The following is a 22311-nucleotide window of genomic DNA, read 5'->3' as shown; positions in this document are numbered from 1 at the left end:
AAAAATTTTCTCTATAAATCTTTCAAGTACTAAAAATTCTTTATGAAAATATATCTTGGTTTTTAAAAAAATATTCAATAAAAATCTTTTTAAAAGCAATAGAATCAGACAAAAAAAATCAATATTTCAAGCAAAAAAAGAACGAGAGAGATAAAGAGATAAAGTAGAGAGTAAAATATAAAGTTTAAAGAGTAAATATGTTAGAAGATATCACGTATGATAGAATGATAAATTTGAAAACAAAAAAAATATTGAAATATTAAATACAAAATACATACATATGTGTGTGTGTGTGTTTTTTCTTAATTTTTATAAAGTTTCTTATTTTCTTGGAAATATTATCATTGTGTGATTGGTTTGTTTTTAATTTTGAATTAAATATTTTTTCTTTTTTTTTTTTGAATTAAGTTTAACTTATATAACCTGTTCTTTACAATTGCATTTAGTCAGGCTTTTATTATTACAATTACTATTATTATTGTTATTAATAATATTATTAGTATTATTACTACCACTACTATTGTAAATGTTGTTGTTGTTATTATTATAATTATTATTTTTAAGATTAATATTATTACTATAACTTGTATTGCTCTTATGCTTACTTTTAGTTGTTGCTGTTATCTCTGCTCCCGTTAAATCTCACATACGTATACCCGAACTATGGGCACTATGACCACTACTCTGTAGACTTTCATTTGACCAGGAGGTCTGTGGCGATGATGTTACGGGACCCGGTGAGGATGTAGATGCCGTTGCCGATTTAGGTGGTGTGGATTGTAGATTGTAACGGGCATAGAAGAGTAAATAGGGAGTTATAGTTATTTTACGAGCCGGTGATAATAATTCTTCAAATTCTCTTTGTGTCATGGCTTTGATTTTATCATCGTCACACATATACCAGATGGGTTCACTGCAATTGTTTTGCGTTGTTGCATAAGAGGCTTTTGTTGAACCTCTACCCGTACTGCCGTAACCCGAGGTATTAGCCGATGTTGTGTAGTTATGATGTATGTTGTTGTTGTAGTTAGCTGGGGTATTATAGCCGGAACCGTTGGAATATTGGGAAGATTCTTCACTGAAATCACTAGTACTATTGTTGGCTGACTGGTATTGCAATTGTTGTTGTGCTGAAAGGCGCATGGCACAACAGTTAATACTTTGACAAGTGACCGGACACTGGGGTGTTGCTGCGCCTCCCACACCAGCCGCTCCCGAATTATTCATGGATAATTTTCCTATGCCATTTGTAATGGCTTTACTGCTGCTATTTAAACCATTTAATTGTTTAACATTTTTACTCATATCTCCCGAACTGGAAGCCTTACTGCGTCCGAATTTCATCTTCATTTTCATAAATCCCGTACTCGATGAACCCAACCCAGAGGAGGTCGCTGATGATTGCGAACTATTAGCGGTACTAGTGCTATTACCCGCCGCTGCTCCTAGATTACGTTCTTGACTAGCTCTTCTTCGTTGCTCTTTGGGACAATTGATATATTCGTTGGCCCAATCCAGCGAACAGGTGTAGGCAATGTAATGACCCACCGACATAGTAGCGCCCACATGCGTTATCACACTGTATAATTTATAAATGTGTAATTTATTGGCATCACTTAGTTCACAGCATTTGGAACAGAAACATTGCAGGGTAAATGATGTTGGAATGTAACTGTTTATCTTTTCCATGCCACCGCTAAAACGGCTCAATTGTATGATCAAAAGACGTGGCAAGACTTCGTAAGATATTGAACGTATGGCCTCGGTATAGCCACAGCATTGTTCACAGCGATATTTGTTTTCATTGCGAAAATATTCGCGGGTAATGCAGGAGTTCTAAGAGGGAAATTAAACTGTAAGCAAAAGATTCTAATCATTTTTTTATACAAAACAACACTCACCTGTATAAATGATGATGGTCTATCCATAAATTCGTTGCTTTCGTAACCCGCTTGGGGTACAGGTACAGCAATATCAATCATCGTTTCCTTTTGTTCCGTTATCGTTTCACAGCTCAAACACTTGGTGGTCGACACCGTTATACCCTCAAAGTCCTCGTTAAAGAAATCCAAACCCAATTCTCTAATCTTACCCTCCAAACGTTGTTTATCCTTTAGTATTAAGGCCACAGCCGTGGGTGCATCTGTTTCATCTAACGCCACCGCACTGCCCGCCACAAGAGCAGTAGAATTTGAAGGTGAGGTTAGCGAGTTGCTGCCACCGCCAATTGACGACGCTCCAGCTGATGCTGAGGCGGCAGTCGAAGTCGATGCCGTATTGAGATCATTTGTATTTAGGTAGAAAAGACTATTTGATGTGCTCGTGATCTGTGTATTGCCACCAGACATGAGGGCATCTTTAAGAGGCGATTGAAGGCGGGAGTTTTTGGAATTTTTACTTTCATCTTTTCGCTTTGATTTGCGTGAAAAGAAGGAGGAAGTTTTTGAACTCGCTGAGGCTAAACTATTACTATTATTACTATTGCTAGTGCCAACTGCGACGCCACTACCAACACCACTGCCAGCAACAGTAGTATGGTTTTTCATTAAATCACGTTCAACTTCATCAGGGTTGGAAATGTATCTATAAGAATAGTTTGTTGTTGAATATTTTTATAGAAAAACTACTTAGCATTGAAAGTTTTTTAAGGAAATTTTGGAAACTTAAAGATTTTTTACAACTAAATGATATTAATAGAAAATTTGGACCAAAAGGATCCACTTACCCATTCATTATCACATCCGGACACTCAGCTATGGCTTTGATTAAGGTTTGACTTGTTTCTCTTATACTATTCAATAGACACATTAGAAACTCATGTGCATCTTGTTGTTGATTACCCTCGAATATACTGCTAACATCTTGTATGGCATGCAATAGAGTATCGGCATGATGAGGTTCGGTCGATTCATTGATCTCATTGCGATGCAAACTCTGATAGAGTTCATGCAGTTTTTCGGTCAACAGCTGATGACAACTCTTTTGAGTAACTTGTGTTAGGGCAGAAGAATTGTTTGTCCCTGAGCTAGGGACTGCGGTTCCTGAACCACTATTATACTGTTCCATGGAGGCTAAATCTTTGCTACTCCAACTGCGTGCATTCTCCATGTGCACTGCACTAATGCCGCGACCCAAGGAAGACGATTTTGATCGTGCTCTCGCTATATTCTGTTGCAGAGCATTTAAATCTGCTAGCAAGTGATGAAGATTGTGCAAGAATTGTGGCGCAAAACGCAGAGTGTATACCACGGAATTCAAATAGCAAGTGTTGCCAATATTACACAGTGTACCCATGGTGGGTGCATGATTAATGGCACTGCCATTACCCACCAACGAAGGATTCGAATTGCCTGCAATAACAGAACCACTGCTACCAGATAGATAATATTGATTTGCCATTTCTTGTGTATCACCGGTATCATTCATAACCATTGCACCACCACTGCTGGCACTCGATCGACTTGAAGTCATATAACCATTGCCCACAATACTACCGCCTCCGCCACCACCGCGACCATCGTTGGTGGCTTGAAATGGACGCTCATATAGCGACATTATACGCGCTCTTTTCTTCGAATTCGTATTTGTTGCTTCGATTGGCAATGGTTTAAGGAAATTACCAGCCGTTGTATTTTTTTGTTCGTTTCTATTGCTGTTGTTGTTATCTACAACAGCGTTTGTAGACGTTTGTACGCCTGCAACAGCAGGTATTTGTGTTTGTGTAGTTGGATTAGCTGCTATACGTTTGGGTCTGGGTTGATGTAGTGTCGCAAGTCCTAAGAGTATCGCCTGTGTGTTATTACGTTTACGTTTATTATTGGGTTTCTTAACTTCTTCGCTCAAGGTTTCGATTAGATTTAAGGTTGCATCATCAAGAACGGGAGAAACTGGAAATTAATGACGAAATCAATTTTGAATTTTTTAAAATGAAAACCAAGGGAAGTTATTGTTAGTTTCAATTAAAATATCATTATTCCCATTTAAATTTGTTATAAAATAGTGTTGGGAAATTTGTTGCAATAAATTGTGAAAATCGACATCAGCTTAAGATCAGTTCTAGTTCAGTTCTAGTTCAGTTCTAGTTCAGTTCTAGTTCAGTTCTAGTTCAGTTCTAGTTTATTTCTAGTTTATTTCTAGTTCAGTTCTAGTTCAGTTCTAGTTCAGTTCTAGTTCAGTTCTAGTTCAGTTCTAGTTCAGTTCTAGTTCAGTTTTAGTTCAGTTCTTGTTCAGTTCTAGTTCAGTTCTAGTTCAGTTCTAGTTCAGTTCTAGTTCAGTTCTAGTTCAGTTCTAGTTCAGTTCTAGTTCAGTTCTACTTCAGTTCTACTTCAGTTCTACTTCAGTTCTACTTCAGTTCTAGTTCACTTCTATTTCAAACACCTTACCTTTCTTTATCAAATATTTTCCCAGCTGAGGACTGTTTAAATCTTTTTCCTCACTACTTTCGCTGGTTTTTTCAGTAGTTGGCTCTGATGATGGTGATGATCCTAATGCTCCTGCTGTGACAGCTAAGCCACTACCAATCTTTTGTCCTTTTTGTTCCTGTTGTTGCTGTGTTAAAACTTTTTTACGAGTTCTTAGTGTTGCCAAACGAGCTTTAACCTCTTGACTTTGATTTGTTAATGTTTCTGAAGATGTTGCTACACTTGGTTTTTGTTTATTGTTATTACGTTTAGCTGTTGTTGTTATTGTTGTATTATTTGTATTATTTTGTGACTTGTGTTGTTTTAAAGTGTCAACTGCAGTATGACAACATGTACTAATATTATTATTGTTATACTTGCTGCAATTGCAAATGGAATGTAATTTCTTTTTCTTGCTATTTAAATTGTTTTCTTCTACTAGTGAATGTTTCTGTTGTTGTTTCTGTTCTTTATCTTTATCATCATGTTGAAAACTTTCTGATGTTTCAATAACAATGGGATATAAAGATGATAGCGAAGTATTAGGAGACGTTAATGGGGTAATAACTAATTCGGTTGAAATGTCTAGTTCTGTTTTTGATATTAAATCTTCACAACTAGCTATTTTACAAATATTAAAATTATTTTCGTTTTTAATAACATTTTCAATATTTAATGCTGTTGCCTCTTTAATTTTTTCTTCGGTAAAATTTTGCTGACTTTTGACAAAATATTTTAAAATACTTTCTTGTTGAGTTTGAAATGTTTTAGTGGAATCTGCTGTAGACTCTTGTGAGTTTTTCCTGATAACTGGAGTTGTTTTGATGCTATTAGCATCACAATTATCTATTTGATTTGTTGTATCAGATTTTGTAGTAAAAGTTGCGTTAACAATCACTTTCTTAGTTTCAATAATTTTTCGTTTCTTTTTGTATTTTATTTCATTTATAGCAGTTGTATTATTATTATTGTTAATTCTACTTTTATTGTTGTTGCTGCTGCTGCTGTTGTTGCTTTTATTTTTGTTACTATTCACCTTTTTCTTTTTATTATTGTTTATATTTATATTTGTTAACTTGATTAAAACTGGAAGACGTTTTTTAGCATTTTTATTCGTTTTCTTTGCAGCATTTCTGGGCATTTTTTGCAAACCTAAAATAAGAAGAAAAAACAGATTTTTAAATTGATTAATTGAATTTATTTTTAGGGAGTTGATTGAAATTTTAGAATTTAATGCAAAATAAAACAAACATTAAAATTTGTGAAATTTTTTACTTAAATACGGTCCAATACCCACCTTAAAGTATACCGATCGATTCAGAATCATTTTTTGAGTCGATTAAGACATGTCCGTCCGTCCGTCTGTCCGGCTGGCTGGTTGTCCATGTAAACTTTGTGCGCAAGGTACAGACCGAAATTTTCAAGATAATTTAATGAAATTTGAACCAAGCATGTTTTTTTGGCACAGGGACGAAGCCTATTGAAAATATTTGAAATCGGTCCATTATTTCACCTAGCCCCTATACAACCGTACCTCCCGATTTGAACTTTTTATGCCATAATTACGTCAAATATTCTATTATCTCTCTAAAAAATGACACAAATAAGTTTTATATAAGTATAAATGATACTAGAGATTTTCGTAAGAATCGGCCCTTATTTGATCCTAGCCCCCATACAAACCCCCCTTCAAAAAATGTCTTAAACCATTTGTAACCATTTGTATCGCAATGAAACTCATCAAAACTATTTTTAATTGTTATTTAAAAATATATCATTTTCAAAATTTACCGAGGATCAGCCCATATTTGACCTATATAAAGCCTCATTTAGAAATTTTAGTTTTTTTTTTATAAATAAATTGCTTAAATATTTTGGAATTATGGTAATATTCAACATAAAAGTTTCTTTATAAAAAATAAAAATTTTAAAAATATACTCATGGTGTTTATATAATAGGCCATGCCCGACTAAACTTTCCTACTTGTTTAAAATTTTTTTTGAATATATTTAAAATTATCTGAAAACTATGTATGAGAAGTTTGAAAGAACATTTGGAACAAACTTTGAATTTCTTTAACAATACTGCATTGTATTCGTATTTAACAAATTTCAGACTATTCGAATTACGTTAACTAGAATAAAATCTTGTTACAAGTTTATATATCTATATATCTATATATCTATCTATATTCTATATTCGATTTACGTTAACTAGAATAAAATCTTGTTACAAGTTTATATATCTTTATATCTATATATCTCTCTATCTATCTAACGATCTGTCTATCTATCTATCTATCTATCCATCTATCTATCTATCTATCTATATATCTATCTATCTATCTATCTATCTATCTATCTATCTATCTATCTATCTATCTATCTATCTATCTATATATCTATCTATCTATCTATCTATCTATCTATCTATCTATCTATCTATATATCTATCTATCTATCTATCTATCTATCTATCTATCTATCTATCTATCTATCTATCTATCTATCTATCTATCTATCTATATATCTACCTATCTATCTATCTATCTCTCTATATATTACATAATTAATGAATCATTTATTGCTTTGTTAACTAATCTTATCAAGTACCTAGTAGTACAACAAATTATCCAGGGTCATGGTTTTATTAAATTAAAACAATTTTAGAATCGTTTATTATGCATGAAATAATAAACAGTTAGAAAAAAATGAGTCAACAAAGCACAAAATTAAGTTTAATTTTTCAATTAAAAAGTGTTTATAAATAGACCAGAGAAATCTCTAACAGGGGTTAACGAGGGGAGCAAAATGTTCTAGCAACAAGAGTTCAAAGTATTTACGAAAATGGTTAGAAATTTTTTAACTATAGACTTTCATTTGCAATAACAACGCACTACGAGATTTCAAAAACTCTTATTTAGAAAATCTGTGATTTGCAAAAAAAATTAGTTCCGATTGGCATCGCTAATATCAGCATACACTTTTCCTTACGCAAAAAAAAGAAACATTTCATAAATTTCACAACTAAATGCTAATAAATAAATCAATTAAATAAATATAATGATTGCAAAGGTGATAACAAAATATTTACTCAAAATCTTAACTGTTATCAATAGTTTTTAAGTTTATCAAATTGATTGATTATTTGCCATTTATGAAGAAAAATAACTAAGTCCAAATTGAAAATTCGAATTCCATATAGACAAAATTTTACTATTTAAAATCTATTTTATAAAAAAAATTGATAATGAATAGTTGTAATTTTCAATTAAAAAAGGGTTAGTTGGTTGTTACTCTCAGCCGTCATCATATGCAGTAGCAGCAGAACTAGTAAAATGTAGTAGAAAAATCGTACAAATAGTAGTAGACGTCGTAATAGTAATTCTGCAATGAAGGTCATGTTGCATTGAATACCTAATGTTAAGGTAGGCTTAACGAGAAAATTTAATATTGTTATTTATTTTTTTTCTATTCAACTCAATAAACAGAACAATATAGTAGTACTTAGGCATAAATAATAAACAGGGGAGATGCTGCAATAAATAAAGATCCAACAACATTAAATTGTTTTTTTAAAAATGAATGACACATTGCTAGAAGTGAAAAGAAACAAAAAATGTAAAATAAACACACTCACTTCATACACCTAAAATCATCACAACAATTAGACAATTAAAATACAACAACAAAATATGGGGAGATTTTGCTACTCTCCACGTTCACCCCAAATAAAATAAAAGCAAATATATGAAAAGAGCAACAACAAAAAAATAACAGTTATCTAAGGTTAGGTAACATTGTAATGTAAAAAAATTGCAATATCAACAATTCACAGACTGTAAAAAATATTAAAATTCATCACAGCAGAGACGGGAAAGAAAGTGATGCAAAGTATATGACAGAGAGAAAGTGGTGGTGATGCCAGAAAATCAAAACACTAATTGTAATTTCTAAACGGTTTATACCTATTATTTAAATTAATTTTAACAGATATGGAATGTAGGTATTCTCTAGTTTTAATTTAGAATTAAGACTTTATTAATCTACATGGGAAGGTCTTTGAAGTTATTGTAACAGTTCAACTGTGGCCGATAGATATTTCTAAGGGAAAATACTTTCGGTTAATACAGCTAATTTGAGAATTTTTCGTCATTGGTAGGACTTAGGTCGAGGTTTTAAAAATTTACATTCGAATCCAAAATAAAATATTTAAATGTATTAAATTTAATACTATTGTATAGTACTGGAAATGGAAAATGTAAATTTTGAAAAAATATTACTAAGACTGGTCTATACACGTCTTTAGCCTAGATTCTAGACTACAATCAAAAGAAAAAATTTTTGACATATTTTAAAAAAAAACTTAAGAATTTTTTGTTAGTTTTATAAACTTAAATTTACAATTTCTTAGACCTGGTTTACACTGGGAAACTTTTGTACGGAAACTTTTGATTTTTGTGTGTGAGATAAAGAGAAAGAAATATCAACCATCTCTTTCTCTCACACACAAAATCAAAAGTTTCTCAACAAAAGTTTTCCAGTGTGGACCAGCACTTAATGATACATAATGATTACTCGAAAACAATGACTTTCGCTTTAGGAATTCATCAACACAGTTCATCTGGCATCATCACACCTTCATCGTAACGATGAGAAAAAGGTGGCATGAATAAGAGAGAGTGAGTGAATGAAAAAAAAACCGAAAGGAGAATAATTAAAAAATAAACGAGAATAACTAAATTATTTTGTTTATATGTTATTTTACTCGTAAAAAAAATTGTAAATTTATTTAAATTAATGCAAATTTAAATTTTTTCATTATAATTTTTTTATTTACAACTTACATATTTTGCTTGAATACCAAACATTTGTGGCTTGAAAATAAAAAAATGTGTATTTCCTTTTTGCCAGACGACGATATTAAAACATCAAAAACGTCCACCAACAGCTAACATCTATTTCCAGCTCAACAAATTAATTGGCCCATAAAAAACTGCATAAAGTTTTAATTAAGTTTTCTGTTTCCGTCCAGACACATATACTTCTTTCCGTCCAGACACATATACTAGTTGTCTCAAAAGTTTTCTTTGAAGATCTTTTAATTCTTAAGATTTTCTTTATTAAAACGAAATTTTCTTTTTTTTTTCTTAATTGTATGTTAAAAAATTTTCACTTTGATTTATTATATGTTTTTTCCTATGGCTTTACGTTTTCTTTTTCCCGTTTTTTCCACGCAAGTCGCAAAAAAGTTTCATTTTGTAAAAGTTTTCTTTGGAATTTTTCCCAATATTTATGGTATTTTCTTGTTAATTTTTGGTTGTAGTTGTTCTTTAGTTTTTAAATTACACTTTTAAACACAATTTATTAAATAAATTTTGATTTTATTTGGAGAAATTAATGAAAAATTGCACGGCCGGTTCTAATACGGCTGATATTCCATTTTTTCGAGTACTCGTTATGTAAAAAAAATATTTAAAACTCGTTACTTGTGTTTGACAGCAAAACAACGAGTATTCGCACAGAGTCACACAGACGACAGCTATATTCCATAACGGCGTTATTTTACATCATCAATGACGGTGTCATTTACCTAAACGTAGTAAAAATGAAAAAAACTTTTTCAAATTGAGTTATAAATTCTATAATTTCAACAAGTTTATGAAAATACCAAACCAATTTTAGGAACAATGTTAGTTACATAGAGGACTACATAATATTTAAAGCTTATTTACGACGTTAGTTTTTAAATGGGAGGGCGGCTAAGATTGTTGGTCTTCGTCTGAACCGGCTAAGATCTTTGGACTTTAATGACAGCTGTAATGACAACTGGCAATTAAGGAATGAATTAAATGGAAGTGCTGCCAGATGTATATTTTTGGAAATTAACCCTTTGGTATTTGGACAACTATTGTGAAGTTAATTTATGTTGTTGCGTAAGTAAGTATGTAAGTAAGTAAGAAAGTAAGTAAGAAAGTAAGTAAGTAAGTAACTAAGTAAGTAAGTAAGTAAGAAAGTAAGTAAGTAAGTAAGTAAGTAAGTAAGTAAGTAAGTAAGTAAATAAGTAAGTAAGTTAGTAAGTAAGTAAGTAAGTAAGTAAGTAAGTAAGTAAGTAAGTAAATATGTAAGTAAGTATGTAAGTCTATCTGTCACAACATGATTGTTAAAAATTAGAAATTTACACCACCAACCGATTATCAAGTAAGTTAGTAATTTACTTCAATTTAATTTATATAAACATATATTCAATATTTCGTTATTAACAAAAAAAATAGGATGATACATATCTGTACCCCACAAGGTGTTAATTTAAAGCAACAACTCTGTGTTTATATATTTGACTTTAGCACATTTTTCTTTGACATTTGCTGTTGTCACACACACACGGTGTCTAAAATTTGCGGCTGTCAAACTTCTTTCTCTCCGGCAAAATCAACGATGGCGACAGGAGTAAGTAAAATTTTCTAACAAAATTAATTTGCAAATATCTAAAACATCGCAAAAAATTTATTTGCAAATGGAATGAAAATAGTTGATTAACCCAACGAAGCATCCATAACTAATATTGTTTTTGTATTATTTTCTTTACAATTCAGACTATTTACACATACCCTGAAAATTTCCGTGCCTACAAGGCATTGATTGCTGCCCAATATTCGGGTGCTCAAGTAAAAGTTGCTGATAACTTTGTTTTCGGTGAAACAAACAAATCGGCTGAATTCTTGAAGAAGTTCCCCAGTGGCAAGGTGAGTTGTAGTGAAAAGTGTGCAAAAAATTGTGTAAACGTCATCAGCGGTCATTTACACTCGTAAAGCCGCCTAATAACGTCATCACCTTAATTGAGGTTAGGTTGCAAATGTTAATTTCTTATATTTTCTCTTGTCATTTTCATGTTGCGTGCTTGTGTGTGTGTATAGGTGCCTGCCTTCGAAACCTCGAATGGCAAATACCTTAGCGAATCGAACGCCATCGCTTTCTTCTTGGCCAGTGAACAATTGCGTGGTGGTAAATGCCCCTTCGCCCAAGCTCAGGTCCAACAATGGTTGTCTTTCGCCGACAACGAAGTCGTCCCTGCCTCCTGTGCCTTGGTATTCCCCTTGTTGGGCATTATGCCCCAACAAAAGGGTAGCACTGCCAAACAAGATGTTGAAGTTGTTTTGGATTTGTTGAACAAGAAATTCTTGGAATCCACCTATTTGGTTGGTGAACGCATCACTTTGGCCGATATTGTTGTATTCTGCAGCTTGTTGCACGTCTACCAATACGTCTTGGATGAGGCTGCCCGCAAGCCCTACACCAACCTTAACCGTTGGTTCAACACCATCCTTCACCAAAAGCAAGTCCAAGCCGTAGTCAAGAACTACACCATCTGCGAAAAGGCTTTGGTCTTCGACCCCAAGAAGTACGCCGAATTCCAGGCCAAGACCGGTGGCAAGCAACAACAAAAGCCCAAGGAAGAAAAGAAACAAGAAAAGAAACCCGCTAAGAAGGAAGAACCCAAAGAAGAGCTCGATGCTGCCGATGAGGCTCTTGCTGCCGAACCCAAGTCCAAGGATCCCTTCGATGCCATGCCCAAGGGAACCTTCAACTTTGATGACTTCAAGCGTGTGTACTCTAACGAAGATGAGAAGGTCTCTATTCCCTACTTCTTCGAAAAGTTTGACCCCGAACACTACTCCATCTGGTTCGGTGAATACAAATACAATGAGGAACTCACCAAGACCTTCATGTCTTGCAATCTCATCTCCGGCATGTTCCAACGTCTCGATAAGATGCGCAAGCAAGCTTTCGCCTCCGTCTGCTTGTTCGGTGAAGAGAACAACTCCTCCATCTCTGGTATCTGGGTATGGCGTGGTCAAGATCTCGCCTTCACTTTGTCTCCCGATTGGCAAGTCGATTACGAAGTCTACGACTGGAAGAAATTGGATGCCAAATCCGAGGAAACCAAGAAATTGGTTGAACAATACTTCTCCTGGACCGGTACCGACAAACAAGGCCGCAAATTCAATCAAGGCAAAATCTTCAAATAAACTAATTAAGACTCCAACAATAACAACAACTGTAATAAAAACATCATTACCAAAAACTATGGCCGCTTTAGCAGCATAATTAAAAGAACAGGAGCCGCCGCTAACTAATATTTATGTTAAATTTCCTTTTTAAGTCTTGTGTCCCATTAGATTTTTTTTAAAAATCTTAGTACTAGTAGTGTTAAAAAACTATTTATATGGCCATATATATAGAGAACATCAAGATACGGCTTGTTTGTCTGATTGTATTTTGCATTGTACTATTTTTTTAATTATTCTCGCCTATTTTTTTATATATGTAATTAAAAAAAAGAAAAACAAATGTTTTTGTAATACATTTTCCACAAAAAAACTGGGTTTTTTTTTATTTGTTCCAACTTTTTTATCTCTTTATTTTCAATAGAAATAAAAGAACTACTTGCAACAAAACTAAATTGCAACAATTGCAGCTGCATTTTGTATATACATTTTTGTAACCGCTGAATTAGATCAGCTGTTTATGGATGCAAACAATCAGCAATACATAATTGCTGAATTTGCTGCTTCCCAGCTAGCATTTGGAAGACTGTTGTATGATTCATTAGTAAACTAAGTCATTTTTTAATAACTTTGATGACCTAAAAGTGATTGGTAAGTAGCATTCGATTCACCACAGCCCGGTGTCGCCGCTGTGGGAATAGGGTCTCCGGGTTGATAATTCAAGCCCCGAACCGGATACGAGGGGCATTTATCTTTTTCAGACCTCATAAAAAAGGGGGTGTTTGCATTTTTCACCTACTGCCAGGACATAAAAACTGCCGTCCCTCTGGGATCAAACACACCATCAAGCCACCCAATATGGAACAGACGCTTGATGGGTTTCGGACTGAACATTTAAGTGCATGAATCCTTTAGGGATTCAATCGGACTGCTCTATCGATTGCCCTATCTCAGTGATAGGAAAAACAATCGATAGAGCGAGTTCTGACGAACCGCCCAATATGGGAAACAGACATCTGTCAGTTGGGAGGGATAGTTCTTAGTTTCGCGCTCGTCCTATGGCCCGTATGACAAGGGAGACCCCTTGGAGCCAGCCAGCTTGGGCAGAGCTGACTCCGTCAGCATGGCCCACAGGATTCATTGCGCTTAAGCCTTCATATTGCGACAAGATGACTATCCTTCGCGGGTTCAGTTGTAGCCACCATACAATTGAACCCGCCGAATAATGATTTTAAACTAAGCTGTATACTAGCCTTTATAACTCTCATAAACTCTATAATTATAGGGCCTCATATGACCCTATCCCCTATAAAAAGCCCCCTTCAAAATTTGATTTAAATGTGCACAATTTTATTAAACAATAAATGGCTTAAGTATAACTGAAACAAATTACAATTCAACTTATATGCTTTATCATGAAATTACATTTTATTCGTATACAGGTGTAGGGTGCTATATGGTGGACCTCGCCCGATTGTAACTTCTAACTTGTTTTGCGATTCAAAAGCAACATTTACATTGGATCCTCTTTGGAAAATAGTTGAATGACTAATCACTAAATCAAAATAATTCCAATTATTTATAAAAACAATAAAAAAATGTACTGCAATCACAAATTGATCTTCCAGATGATTGAAATAGGATTGTTTAGATCAAAAACTGTTTTCTGTTGAATTGTATTTGTCTTAAAAAAAAACGAGTAAAAACTGATCAGAAGTGGCACTCATAAACGACTCGTTTAAATGAGTCGTGGGTACGTTATCATTTCCTCTCGATTAATGTATTATTTATGATCAGAAAATGAGGGCATATATGATAATTTTAAACGTGCAGAAGATTCATAAATGACTCGTATATGTATCGTATCAAAAATGCTAGCTGGGTTGCGGAATGTGTGTGTGTGTGGATGGTGTAAATTTACACTGAGAAAAATTGAATTTTAGAAAAAAATCTCACTTTTAGAAACAAATGTAATTTAGAAAATTTGTCTTATAAATGGGAGCAGTTTTTTTTTCGATTTAAGGAAAAAAAGTGATTTCTGGCGAAAATGTTACTTTGCGGCGAAAAGTGATTTTTGGAAAGCATTTCATTTTGACACCAATATTTGAACTCTGTAGTGAAGAAGTATTGAATTTTAGAAAAAAAGTTTCACTTTTGGAAACAAATATAATTTAGGAAATTTATCTTTTAAATGGGAGCAGTTTTCGATTTAAGAAAAAAAGTGATTTCTGGCGAAAATGTTACTTTGCGGCGAAAACTGATTTCTGGAAAATATTTCATTTTGATACCGACATATGAACTCTGTAATGAAGAAGTAATTTATTGGTATTTTTTTTTACTGTGGAATGAAAAAGAGATCTTCTAATGAAATTTTTGAGGCGATTTTCCAAAAATTGAAATTTTTTAACTTATGCGACGAATTTAATAAATTCTAATGCAAATTGAACTTTTGCGGCGTAAAAGTGAATTTCTAGTAAAAATTCTCTTTTGTGATGAAAAAGCATTTTCACCCTTTATGACAAAAAAGTAAATATTTCATATTTTGATGTAAATATTTTAAAAATTTCCTTTTTTGCTGAAGTATATGTCCACTTTTAAATGGAATACATAATAATCTTTGTCACTTAAAATTAAAGAAATCTCTATTGTTTATGTTTTTTTGTTTCAATATTTATTTTGTTACACACTGTATTATTTCATTCTAATTAATTAAACTATTGTCTTAAGCACAACAAAACTGGGGTTTTTTTCAGAAAATCTGCCACAATTTAAATATTAAATTTTTAGAGAAATGTATTCTTTTTTTTTAAAAACAATAAACTATTTGACACCAGATGAGAAAGCTTTCAAAGACAAACGGGTGCTAATATCATAAACGTAATTAAAACAAAAGAAAGAAAAAAACTAAAACAGCAAAAAATGAAATTATTCAAAATTATTAGTAAAAAAATATCATCAATAACCATTTCATATTTAAGAGTTTCTCTTGAGCACTACAGGACCAACATTGTCACCGGTTTGTTTATTGTGTTCACCATGGCTGCCATCGCAATAGGGCCACTGTGGTTTTCAAAAGAAAAAAAGGAAAGAAAACGAAAACCAATTAGAGTTTATGAAGAATTAAATGTTTTTAAGGAAAACTTACATTCTTTGTCTTCCAGCAACGACAGAAGGCAGCCTTTTCGGCAATATTTTCAATATCAATCATATCAACAACTTTAGCTTCATGTTTACGTACAGATTGATTACAAATACCGGCTTTGGAGCAGCCACCTTTACGAGCAGCTGGACAGTAGGCCAAATAAATGGTATAACCAATACCGGCAGCAACAGCCGTAGGTGGGATAAGGGATAACCAATCTTTGACTGAAATTAAAAAATGATAGTTTTAACTTTTAAAAAATTCAATTTAAAATTTATTTTTTTGTGATTTTTTTAAAAAAAATTTATATTTTTCTAATTTTTTAGTGAAAAAATTACTTCTTTGAGAGTAACGCTCTCTCATTTATACTACAAAAATAATAACAACACAATTTACAAAACAATCATGTCACCCTACAACAAAAACAAATACAATAACACAAGTAAAAATTCTATTTCTATAAGCAATAAACATGATAAAATAAAGACAAAAATAAAACGGACAAAAAAAAAACGTTCCAAAGGTGCTTAAAAGTGAAAAAACTGCTATTGCATAATCTTTTTTTTTTCTAAAGCAATTAATAAAAAAAGTAAGCGAAAATCTTAAAAAAAACTAATTAAATAAAAATGCCCAAGATATCAATTATAAAGATAAAGAGCACAAAACCCCTCAGAAAAAAAGTAATTAAACCAAAAAGAAACAATATTTTTTTTGCAAAAACAAAAAAACAACTAATCTATATGACCTGATTTTGGTGTTAATAAATGAGCTTGCACTACAAATTGCAAATTTTCTCAGTTTTTTTTCAACAATTACAAACCAAATAATATTTCACTTACATGACAATTTAAACCAGCCCGAGAAAGTATCGGGCACTGGCAAACTGGACAAATAATTTGGCAGGGTTTCCTTAACAAGTCCTGAAATGCTGTTCATTTTGTATCAATCTCGTAAAGCTTAAAAAATTAATGTTTTTATTTAATAAAAAAAATAATAAAATTGAATTAATTTTTTGCCAACCACTTACTAAAAAATACCGAAAGAAACTGATGTCTTTTCTTTAATTTTGTTTTAACATTGACATTCGTTAATGTGGCTGAAAATGATAATTCAAACGATGTGGCAAGCTTGTTTATACATTGAATGTGGCCAGATTAAATTTGTATAGTTAATAGGAGAAAGTAGTGTTGTTGGAATAGGGATAAATGAAAACGAGTGGAATATAAGGAAATAATGTGGATCCTCGATTAATTTCTTACTTACTTACTTACGTACGTACGTACGTACGTACGTACGTACTTACTTACTTACTTACTTACATACATACATACATACATACATACATACATACATACATACATACATACATACATACATACATACATACATACTAACTTACTTAATTACTTACTTACTTATTTACTTACTTACTTACTTACTTACTTACTTACTTACTTACTTACTAACTTACTCACTTTCTTACTTACTTAGTTACTTACTTACTTACTTACTTATTTTCTTTCTTAATTACTTCATTACTTAATTACTTCATTACTTACTTACTCACTTACTTATTTACTTACTTACATACTTACTTAAAAAAAAGTGGCAACTCCGTTTTATGTGTTTTCTCATTTTCCACCGCTGGCTACTCGTTTATTAACGTCTTTTGCTTTCAGAAACCCTACAATTTAAAAAACTTCCGGTATTGTATAATTTGATTAATAATTCACATTATATATTTTTGGATACATCATTTTCTCAGTAAAATTTAAATTAAGCAGATTTCGATATATCAACTTCCAAAACTATTGCAAACAAACAAAATTATTGAATGATATTTTATTGCTACAACAACGATGAACAAAATCGCCTGGCTTTACGACGTTTTTAGGCCGCTGCCTAATATTTTACTGTCAGACGTTGACGTTGTTCATGTTTGTCGCGCAGGTCTCTGATGATGGCGTTTCGAAAAAAGTGTTTATTTAACAAAGTGCGGTCGGTCGTCGGTTGATTTTTAAAGCAAATCTAGAAGAAAAATATGAAAAAATTAATTACAAAATTAAACTGTTAAAAATACAATAAATTTAAAATAAAATATTTATAACTAAAGAATTTAAAAAGGATATATAAGTGTTGAAAAAAGTATGTAACTGAGAAGAAAAAAAAGTTGCATCAACATTAGTTGAAAAAAAAGAACGGGTGGCGACGTCGTCGGTAAATTGAAGAAAAAACTGGAATTTTTTCGTTTTAGTAAAGAAAAAAGAAATTAAATTAGTGCTTTAAATCTAAGACAAGGGGTATTTAATTAATTTTATTGTATATTGTTAATAAATAAATTACTAAAATTTCATTGAATAAGAGAAGAAAAAAAAAAACAAGTGCATTTGCGAAAAAAGTGGTGACGCTGGAAGAAAAGAAAAGGCAGAGAAAAAAACACACACACACCTTTTGTAAGCAGAGCTGTTTAGTTGTTTTTTCTTTTTTGATTTTTGTACAACAAAGACAAAGCAGAGGGAGAGTGTGAAAAAGAGAGTTTGTGCAGAAGAGTTGTTATATTTTCTATTCAAAGTAATGAAAAAACAATAACAACAGGAGACTCCTTTTTTGTTTTCTTTTTTTCCTAAAAAGAAAAATATAAAAACAATAGGATTTTTTGTTGTTGTTTTAATAAGGAAGAGTAGAGTTTTTTTATGTGTTTTTCTTTTAGTTAGTGATTATTATTAGTTTTGTTTTTAAATTTGTTTATTGTGTTGCGTGTGTTTGTTGTGTGAGTAATAGCAAGATATTGTTGTTGTAAACGTAGTCGGCGTTAATTTACGGAAGAAAAAATACTTGATTTTATTTGAAAACAACTCAAACAACAACAACAGTAGAGACTACGTCAACGCCGTTGACGTTTCGGACGAAGCGGCGTTATATACAATGAATACGATGTCGACGACGACGATGATTTAACAACAACAAAAACCACAACGAAGTCTTAACGTTTTTTTTTTGTTTTTTATATGTAAGACCAAGCCCAAAAACCAAAAAATCCAGTCAACCATTTCAGATGCAGCTAAGCATAAATTAAAAAAAGAAATAATATAAAAAATATTTAAGAAATAACGAAATTGAGTTAAAATAATATAGAAAAAAAATAAAAAAATTTATATATGTAAAAGAAAAAAATTGCAAAAAAAAAGAAAACGTGTAAAAAAGCTTAAAACAAAAAAATAAATAAATCCTTAAATTTTAATTTTTCCTTACAAAAAAGGATTTTAAAAATGTAAAAAAATAAAAACTTAAATATGTAATTAATACTTAAAAAAACCTTATAGAATTACAGTGAAAAACAAATAATTGATTATAACAAAAACAACAACAAAAATATTAGTTGCAATAACAACAATAGCATCAAAACAACATAACATTCGCTTCAAAAATGTCAACCGAAGAGTTGAAAGTGGTTTTACGTCGCAGTAGCGAATATTCCGGTTTTGGTTTTTCTCTGTTGGGCACTACGGGTCCCCCACATGTTATCTATGATATTGTGGAAAATTCACCGGCTGCTGATTGTGGTGTGGTAAGTTATTATTATTATTATTATTTTAATTCACTTGTTTTTTTTAAATAATAATTAAATACATAATTAGCTTATTAGTTATTAGCAGCTAATTACTTAATAAATATCAGAGATTAAGTCATGCCTTTTTTTATAAAGTAAAAATAAATTAATAAATTTAGCTATTAAAGCTAATGGCTTTTTATTTAAGATAAGTGTTTTGCTTTTAATTTGTTGTTTATATTATTAGGTAGTTGAATTTGTTTGTTAGAAACGAAACATAATTAGAATCTTTTCCAAAAATATTACTTTTAAATCTTTATGATTTCATTAATTTTTTATTAAATTTTATACTTTTCTATATTTTATTACCGTAAAATACAAACTTCAATTTGTTTAGTGAGTTGCCAATATCCTGTAAAAAAAAGTGTTTAATTTGAGCGATTTTTTCATACTAAATATGAAAAGTCGCAAAAAAAATATATTTTACTTATTATTATGATAAAATGAATATTTAATTTCTGATTAGATTATTCGTTTCTAGAAAAAAACAATTTTGTATTCATTGAGAACAAGTGTTGCCGAGTTTATATTTTGTTTTAAAAGTTTAAATTTTCCCTTCAAGGGAAATGAAAAATTCACTTCTATTGGCGATAGTGGTGAGCAAAAAACAGCTGTTCATTGTTTATGTTTTTGAGTGAAAAGTTGGCAATACTAACAAAGTTAACTCAGCTTAAATCTAAAACTGAAAAACACAATTATCGGTTAAAGTCCACCTACATTTGTTCCGAGTTTAATCTAACAGCAAGTTAAGTCTAGTTTAACTGAGGAGTAAGAAACCCGCCCTAAGTTATGAATGTAAGTTCAGTTAACTTTGTTAGTATTGCCAACTTTTCACTTAAAAACATAAACAATGAACAGCTGTTTTTTTGCAAATATGTAATACTTTTATAAAATGAAAAATTTTAGAAAAAAATTGAAAAAACTTTTGAAAATAATTATAATATTGATTAAAATGTTAAGTTTTTGTTCTTTCGAAAACATTGTTTTATTGTTTTTGTTTAATAATTTTTTCTCAGTTTAGTTGGCCAATAACAATCAGTTAAACTAAGATAATAGGTGATTACTGAAAAACACATATATTAAACTATGTTTAAACTATGAATGTAGATTATCTTTATCTGAAAAAAACCCGCCGTGAATACTCAAAAACAACTTTCGAGGATTAATTTTAAATTTAATCCTCATCCTTCATCTAAAGAAGTGAAATTTTAACAATAAAGTTTATTTTTTAATAAAAAGTTAAATTTAAACAATAAAGTTTATTTTTTAATAAAAAGTGAAATTTTCACAAATAACTACATTTTCAGGACGTTTTAACCCAAATATAAAACTTTCATAAGAAATTTACTTTTTTTATAAAAAACACAGAAACTTGATTGAAAACAAGACTATATATTAAACTATTATCGTTAAACATTATTTCGATTAAAATTTTTAGTTATTATCAAAATAAAAACTTATTTCAAAAGAATTTTATATAAAAAACAAATTAGCATGTATTTGTTCTACTTTTTCTTTAATAAATTAAATGCTCAATTTAATACATAAATAACATTTTATGTGTGTAACGAGTAGAGTAGAAAAATCTTAAAAAAATTACTACTCAAAAGGTTTTTTTTTTAACGATGACATGTTCAGACAATAATTGACAGAAGAGGCAGAAACGTAATGTACTTAAAAGTGGGTCAAAAAACTAGGTAAATGGTTATTATATTTTCAAACATAATAATAATGCAAAAAATTATAACTTAATTGAATAATGTCTCAATTTTGAAATAGAAATAAAAAGCATCTTTATAATTTTCTGATAATTTTAGAATTAAATAAAATAAACATAATTATTATCTCTTTTTTTAATAAAACATAAAATTTAAAATGATTTATAATGTAAGAAAAAGTGACACAAATAATGATGACAAAACTGTACAAACAGGATAATATTTTTATCACCTTGGGCGTTAAATGCCAGCAGCAATAAACTGCAAAAGAAAAAAAACAACAACAACCATAATGACAATCAAAACAAAAAACTTCAACATGTGTCACACAAACACTTAACAAATGTCAATGACAGTTAAAATGACATCAGCTGATAAAAGATACACCAACAAAAAGAAAAAGAATAAAAGGAAAATAATAAAATTTCTTAAGCTCCTTTACTAAAACTACTAGTCAATTGATAAACTGTTGAAAGGGAGGCAAAATGGAAAGATATACATATAAATAACAAAAAGTCTGCTGTATTTCTTTTTAATATATAAAAAATTATAAATATATAAAAATAATTTCCAACGTCATTTAATTAAATAATTATAATAACAATAAAAAAACAACCTGAAACCAGAATTTTATGATTTTTAAAAATAAAAGACAAAACAAACAAAAACAAAAAAAGAAGATAAAAACAACTTAAACAAAAACAAATTTTTCTTGCATGTTTTACTTGTTGTTATTTTTAACTTAAAAATACAACGTTTTTTTTATAGAAATATAATTTTTTCGTCTGCCCAACCACTTTAGTGGTAATAATGTTATTACAAAAAAAAAAAAAAAACAACAAGGAAACTCATTACGCATGTGCAGCATAATGTTGCAACGTGCATTTAACTTCAAGCCACCAATCTTTTTTCTATAGCCAGACTATGTTTTTTAGTCACGCTTATTATTTTTTCTTTCCTATTTTTATCATTGAAACTTGAAAAACTTGACAGTTTTTTTCTTCTTCTTGTTGTTGTTGTTATTGTAGCTGTTTGTTTGCTTGTAAATAGACAATTAAAAAAAAAAAACGTATTAATAAAAGAAAAACTAATAATAAATGTCGACGGTAGCAAAAGGTAATACAATGATAATATATTTTTTTATAATTTTATGTAAATTATTATATATTTGTTTTATTGTTTCTATTGTATTGAACATCAAAAGATAATATAAAAGTATTAAGGAAGTTTCAATTCTAAAAAAAACATCTATTCTCTATTGACCATGGACGAGACAATACTATAAACAATACTATACACTAGACTAAGGCGAAGAATATAGACTAAGACTAGACTATAGACTAGACTAAAGACTAGACTATAGACTAGACTATAGACTAGACTATAGACTAGACTATAGACTAGACTATAGACTAGACTATAGACTAGACTA

General features: G+C 30.8%; 4 protein-coding genes across 7 annotated transcripts in view; 2 read left to right on the top strand and 2 right to left on the bottom strand.

Moving 5' to 3' along the window:
- Positions 1-401: 401 nt before the first annotated feature.
- On the bottom strand, positions 402-9922 carry LOC111687911 (probable serine/threonine-protein kinase DDB_G0282963). The gene is made up of 5 exons (XM_046950666.1): positions 9248-9922; positions 4383-5552; positions 2726-3887; positions 1902-2583; positions 402-1836 (listed from the first exon to the last, which is right to left on the bottom strand). The coding sequence occupies exons 2-5, from the start codon at positions 5539-5541 to the stop codon at positions 643-645; spliced, it is 4197 nt and encodes a 1398-aa protein (XP_046806622.1). The 5' UTR covers positions 5542-5552; positions 9248-9922; the 3' UTR covers positions 402-642.
- On the top strand, positions 7806-12878 carry LOC111687912 (elongation factor 1-gamma). The gene is made up of 4 exons (XM_023450394.2): positions 7806-7828; positions 10748-10850; positions 10997-11146; positions 11318-12878. The coding sequence occupies exons 1-4, from the start codon at positions 7821-7823 to the stop codon at positions 12428-12430; spliced, it is 1374 nt and encodes a 457-aa protein (XP_023306162.2). The 5' UTR covers positions 7806-7820; the 3' UTR covers positions 12431-12878.
- Positions 12879-15057: 2179 nt separating this feature from the next.
- LOC111687910 (CDGSH iron-sulfur domain-containing protein 2 homolog) lies at positions 15058-16597 on the bottom strand. Its single transcript, XM_023450391.2, has 4 exons — positions 16579-16597; positions 16391-16507; positions 15555-15775; positions 15058-15469 (listed from the first exon to the last, which is right to left on the bottom strand). The coding sequence occupies exons 2-4, from the start codon at positions 16485-16487 to the stop codon at positions 15383-15385; spliced, it is 405 nt and encodes a 134-aa protein (XP_023306159.2). The 5' UTR covers positions 16488-16507; positions 16579-16597; the 3' UTR covers positions 15058-15382.
- A 972-nt stretch (positions 16598-17569) lies between these two features.
- LOC111685209 (PH and SEC7 domain-containing protein) overlaps positions 17570-22311 on the top strand; it is a 40463-nt gene continuing 35721 nt past the window's right edge. For all 4 annotated transcript variants that reach the window (XM_046947888.1, XM_046947887.1, XM_046947886.1 and 1 more), the window contains exons 1-2: positions 17570-17851; positions 18875-19119. In XM_046947888.1, coding sequence (XP_046803844.1) covers positions 18979-19119 — 141 coding nt within the window. In that variant the 5' untranslated portion in view covers positions 17570-17851; positions 18875-18978. The remainder of the gene's footprint in view (positions 17852-18874; positions 19120-22311) is intronic.

Source organism: Lucilia cuprina, chromosome 4 (genome assembly GCF_022045245.1).
Source record: "Lucilia cuprina isolate Lc7/37 chromosome 4, ASM2204524v1, whole genome shotgun sequence".
Classification (NCBI taxonomy): domain Eukaryota; kingdom Metazoa; phylum Arthropoda; class Insecta; order Diptera; family Calliphoridae; genus Lucilia; species Lucilia cuprina.
Note: the sequence above shows the minus strand (reverse complement) of the source record. Positions and strands in the feature narration are given on the sequence as shown.

Excerpts from the sequence above, each read along its gene's own strand:
- LOC111687911 (XM_046950666.1), bottom strand. The coding sequence starts at position 5,541 with ATGCCCAGAAATGCTGCAAAGAAAACGAATAAAAATGCTAAAAAACGT. Across the intron at positions 3,888-4,382 it reads AAAATATTTGATAAAGAAAG|TTTCTCCCGTTCTTGATGAT; the intron begins GTAAGGTGTTTG and ends ATTAATTTCCAG. Across the intron at positions 1,837-1,901 it reads GACCATCATCATTTATACAG|AACTCCTGCATTACCCGCGA; the intron begins GTGAGTGTTGTT and ends TTTCCCTCTTAG.
- LOC111687912 (XM_023450394.2), top strand. Across the intron at positions 10,851-10,996 it reads AATCAACGATGGCGACAGGA|ACTATTTACACATACCCTGA; the intron begins GTAAGTAAAATT and ends TTTACAATTCAG. Across the intron at positions 11,147-11,317 it reads AGAAGTTCCCCAGTGGCAAG|GTGCCTGCCTTCGAAACCTC; the intron begins GTGAGTTGTAGT and ends GTGTGTGTATAG.
- LOC111687910 (XM_023450391.2), bottom strand. The coding sequence starts at position 16,487 with ATGAACAGCATTTCAGGACTTGTTAAGGAAACCCTGCCAAATTATTTG. Across the intron at positions 15,776-16,390 it reads GGGCTGGTTTAAATTGTCAT|TCAAAGATTGGTTATCCCTT; the intron begins GTAAGTGAAATA and ends TTTTAATTTCAG. Across the intron at positions 15,470-15,554 it reads GTTGCTGGAAGACAAAGAAT|TGGCCCTATTGCGATGGCAG; the intron begins GTAAGTTTTCCT and ends TGAAAACCACAG.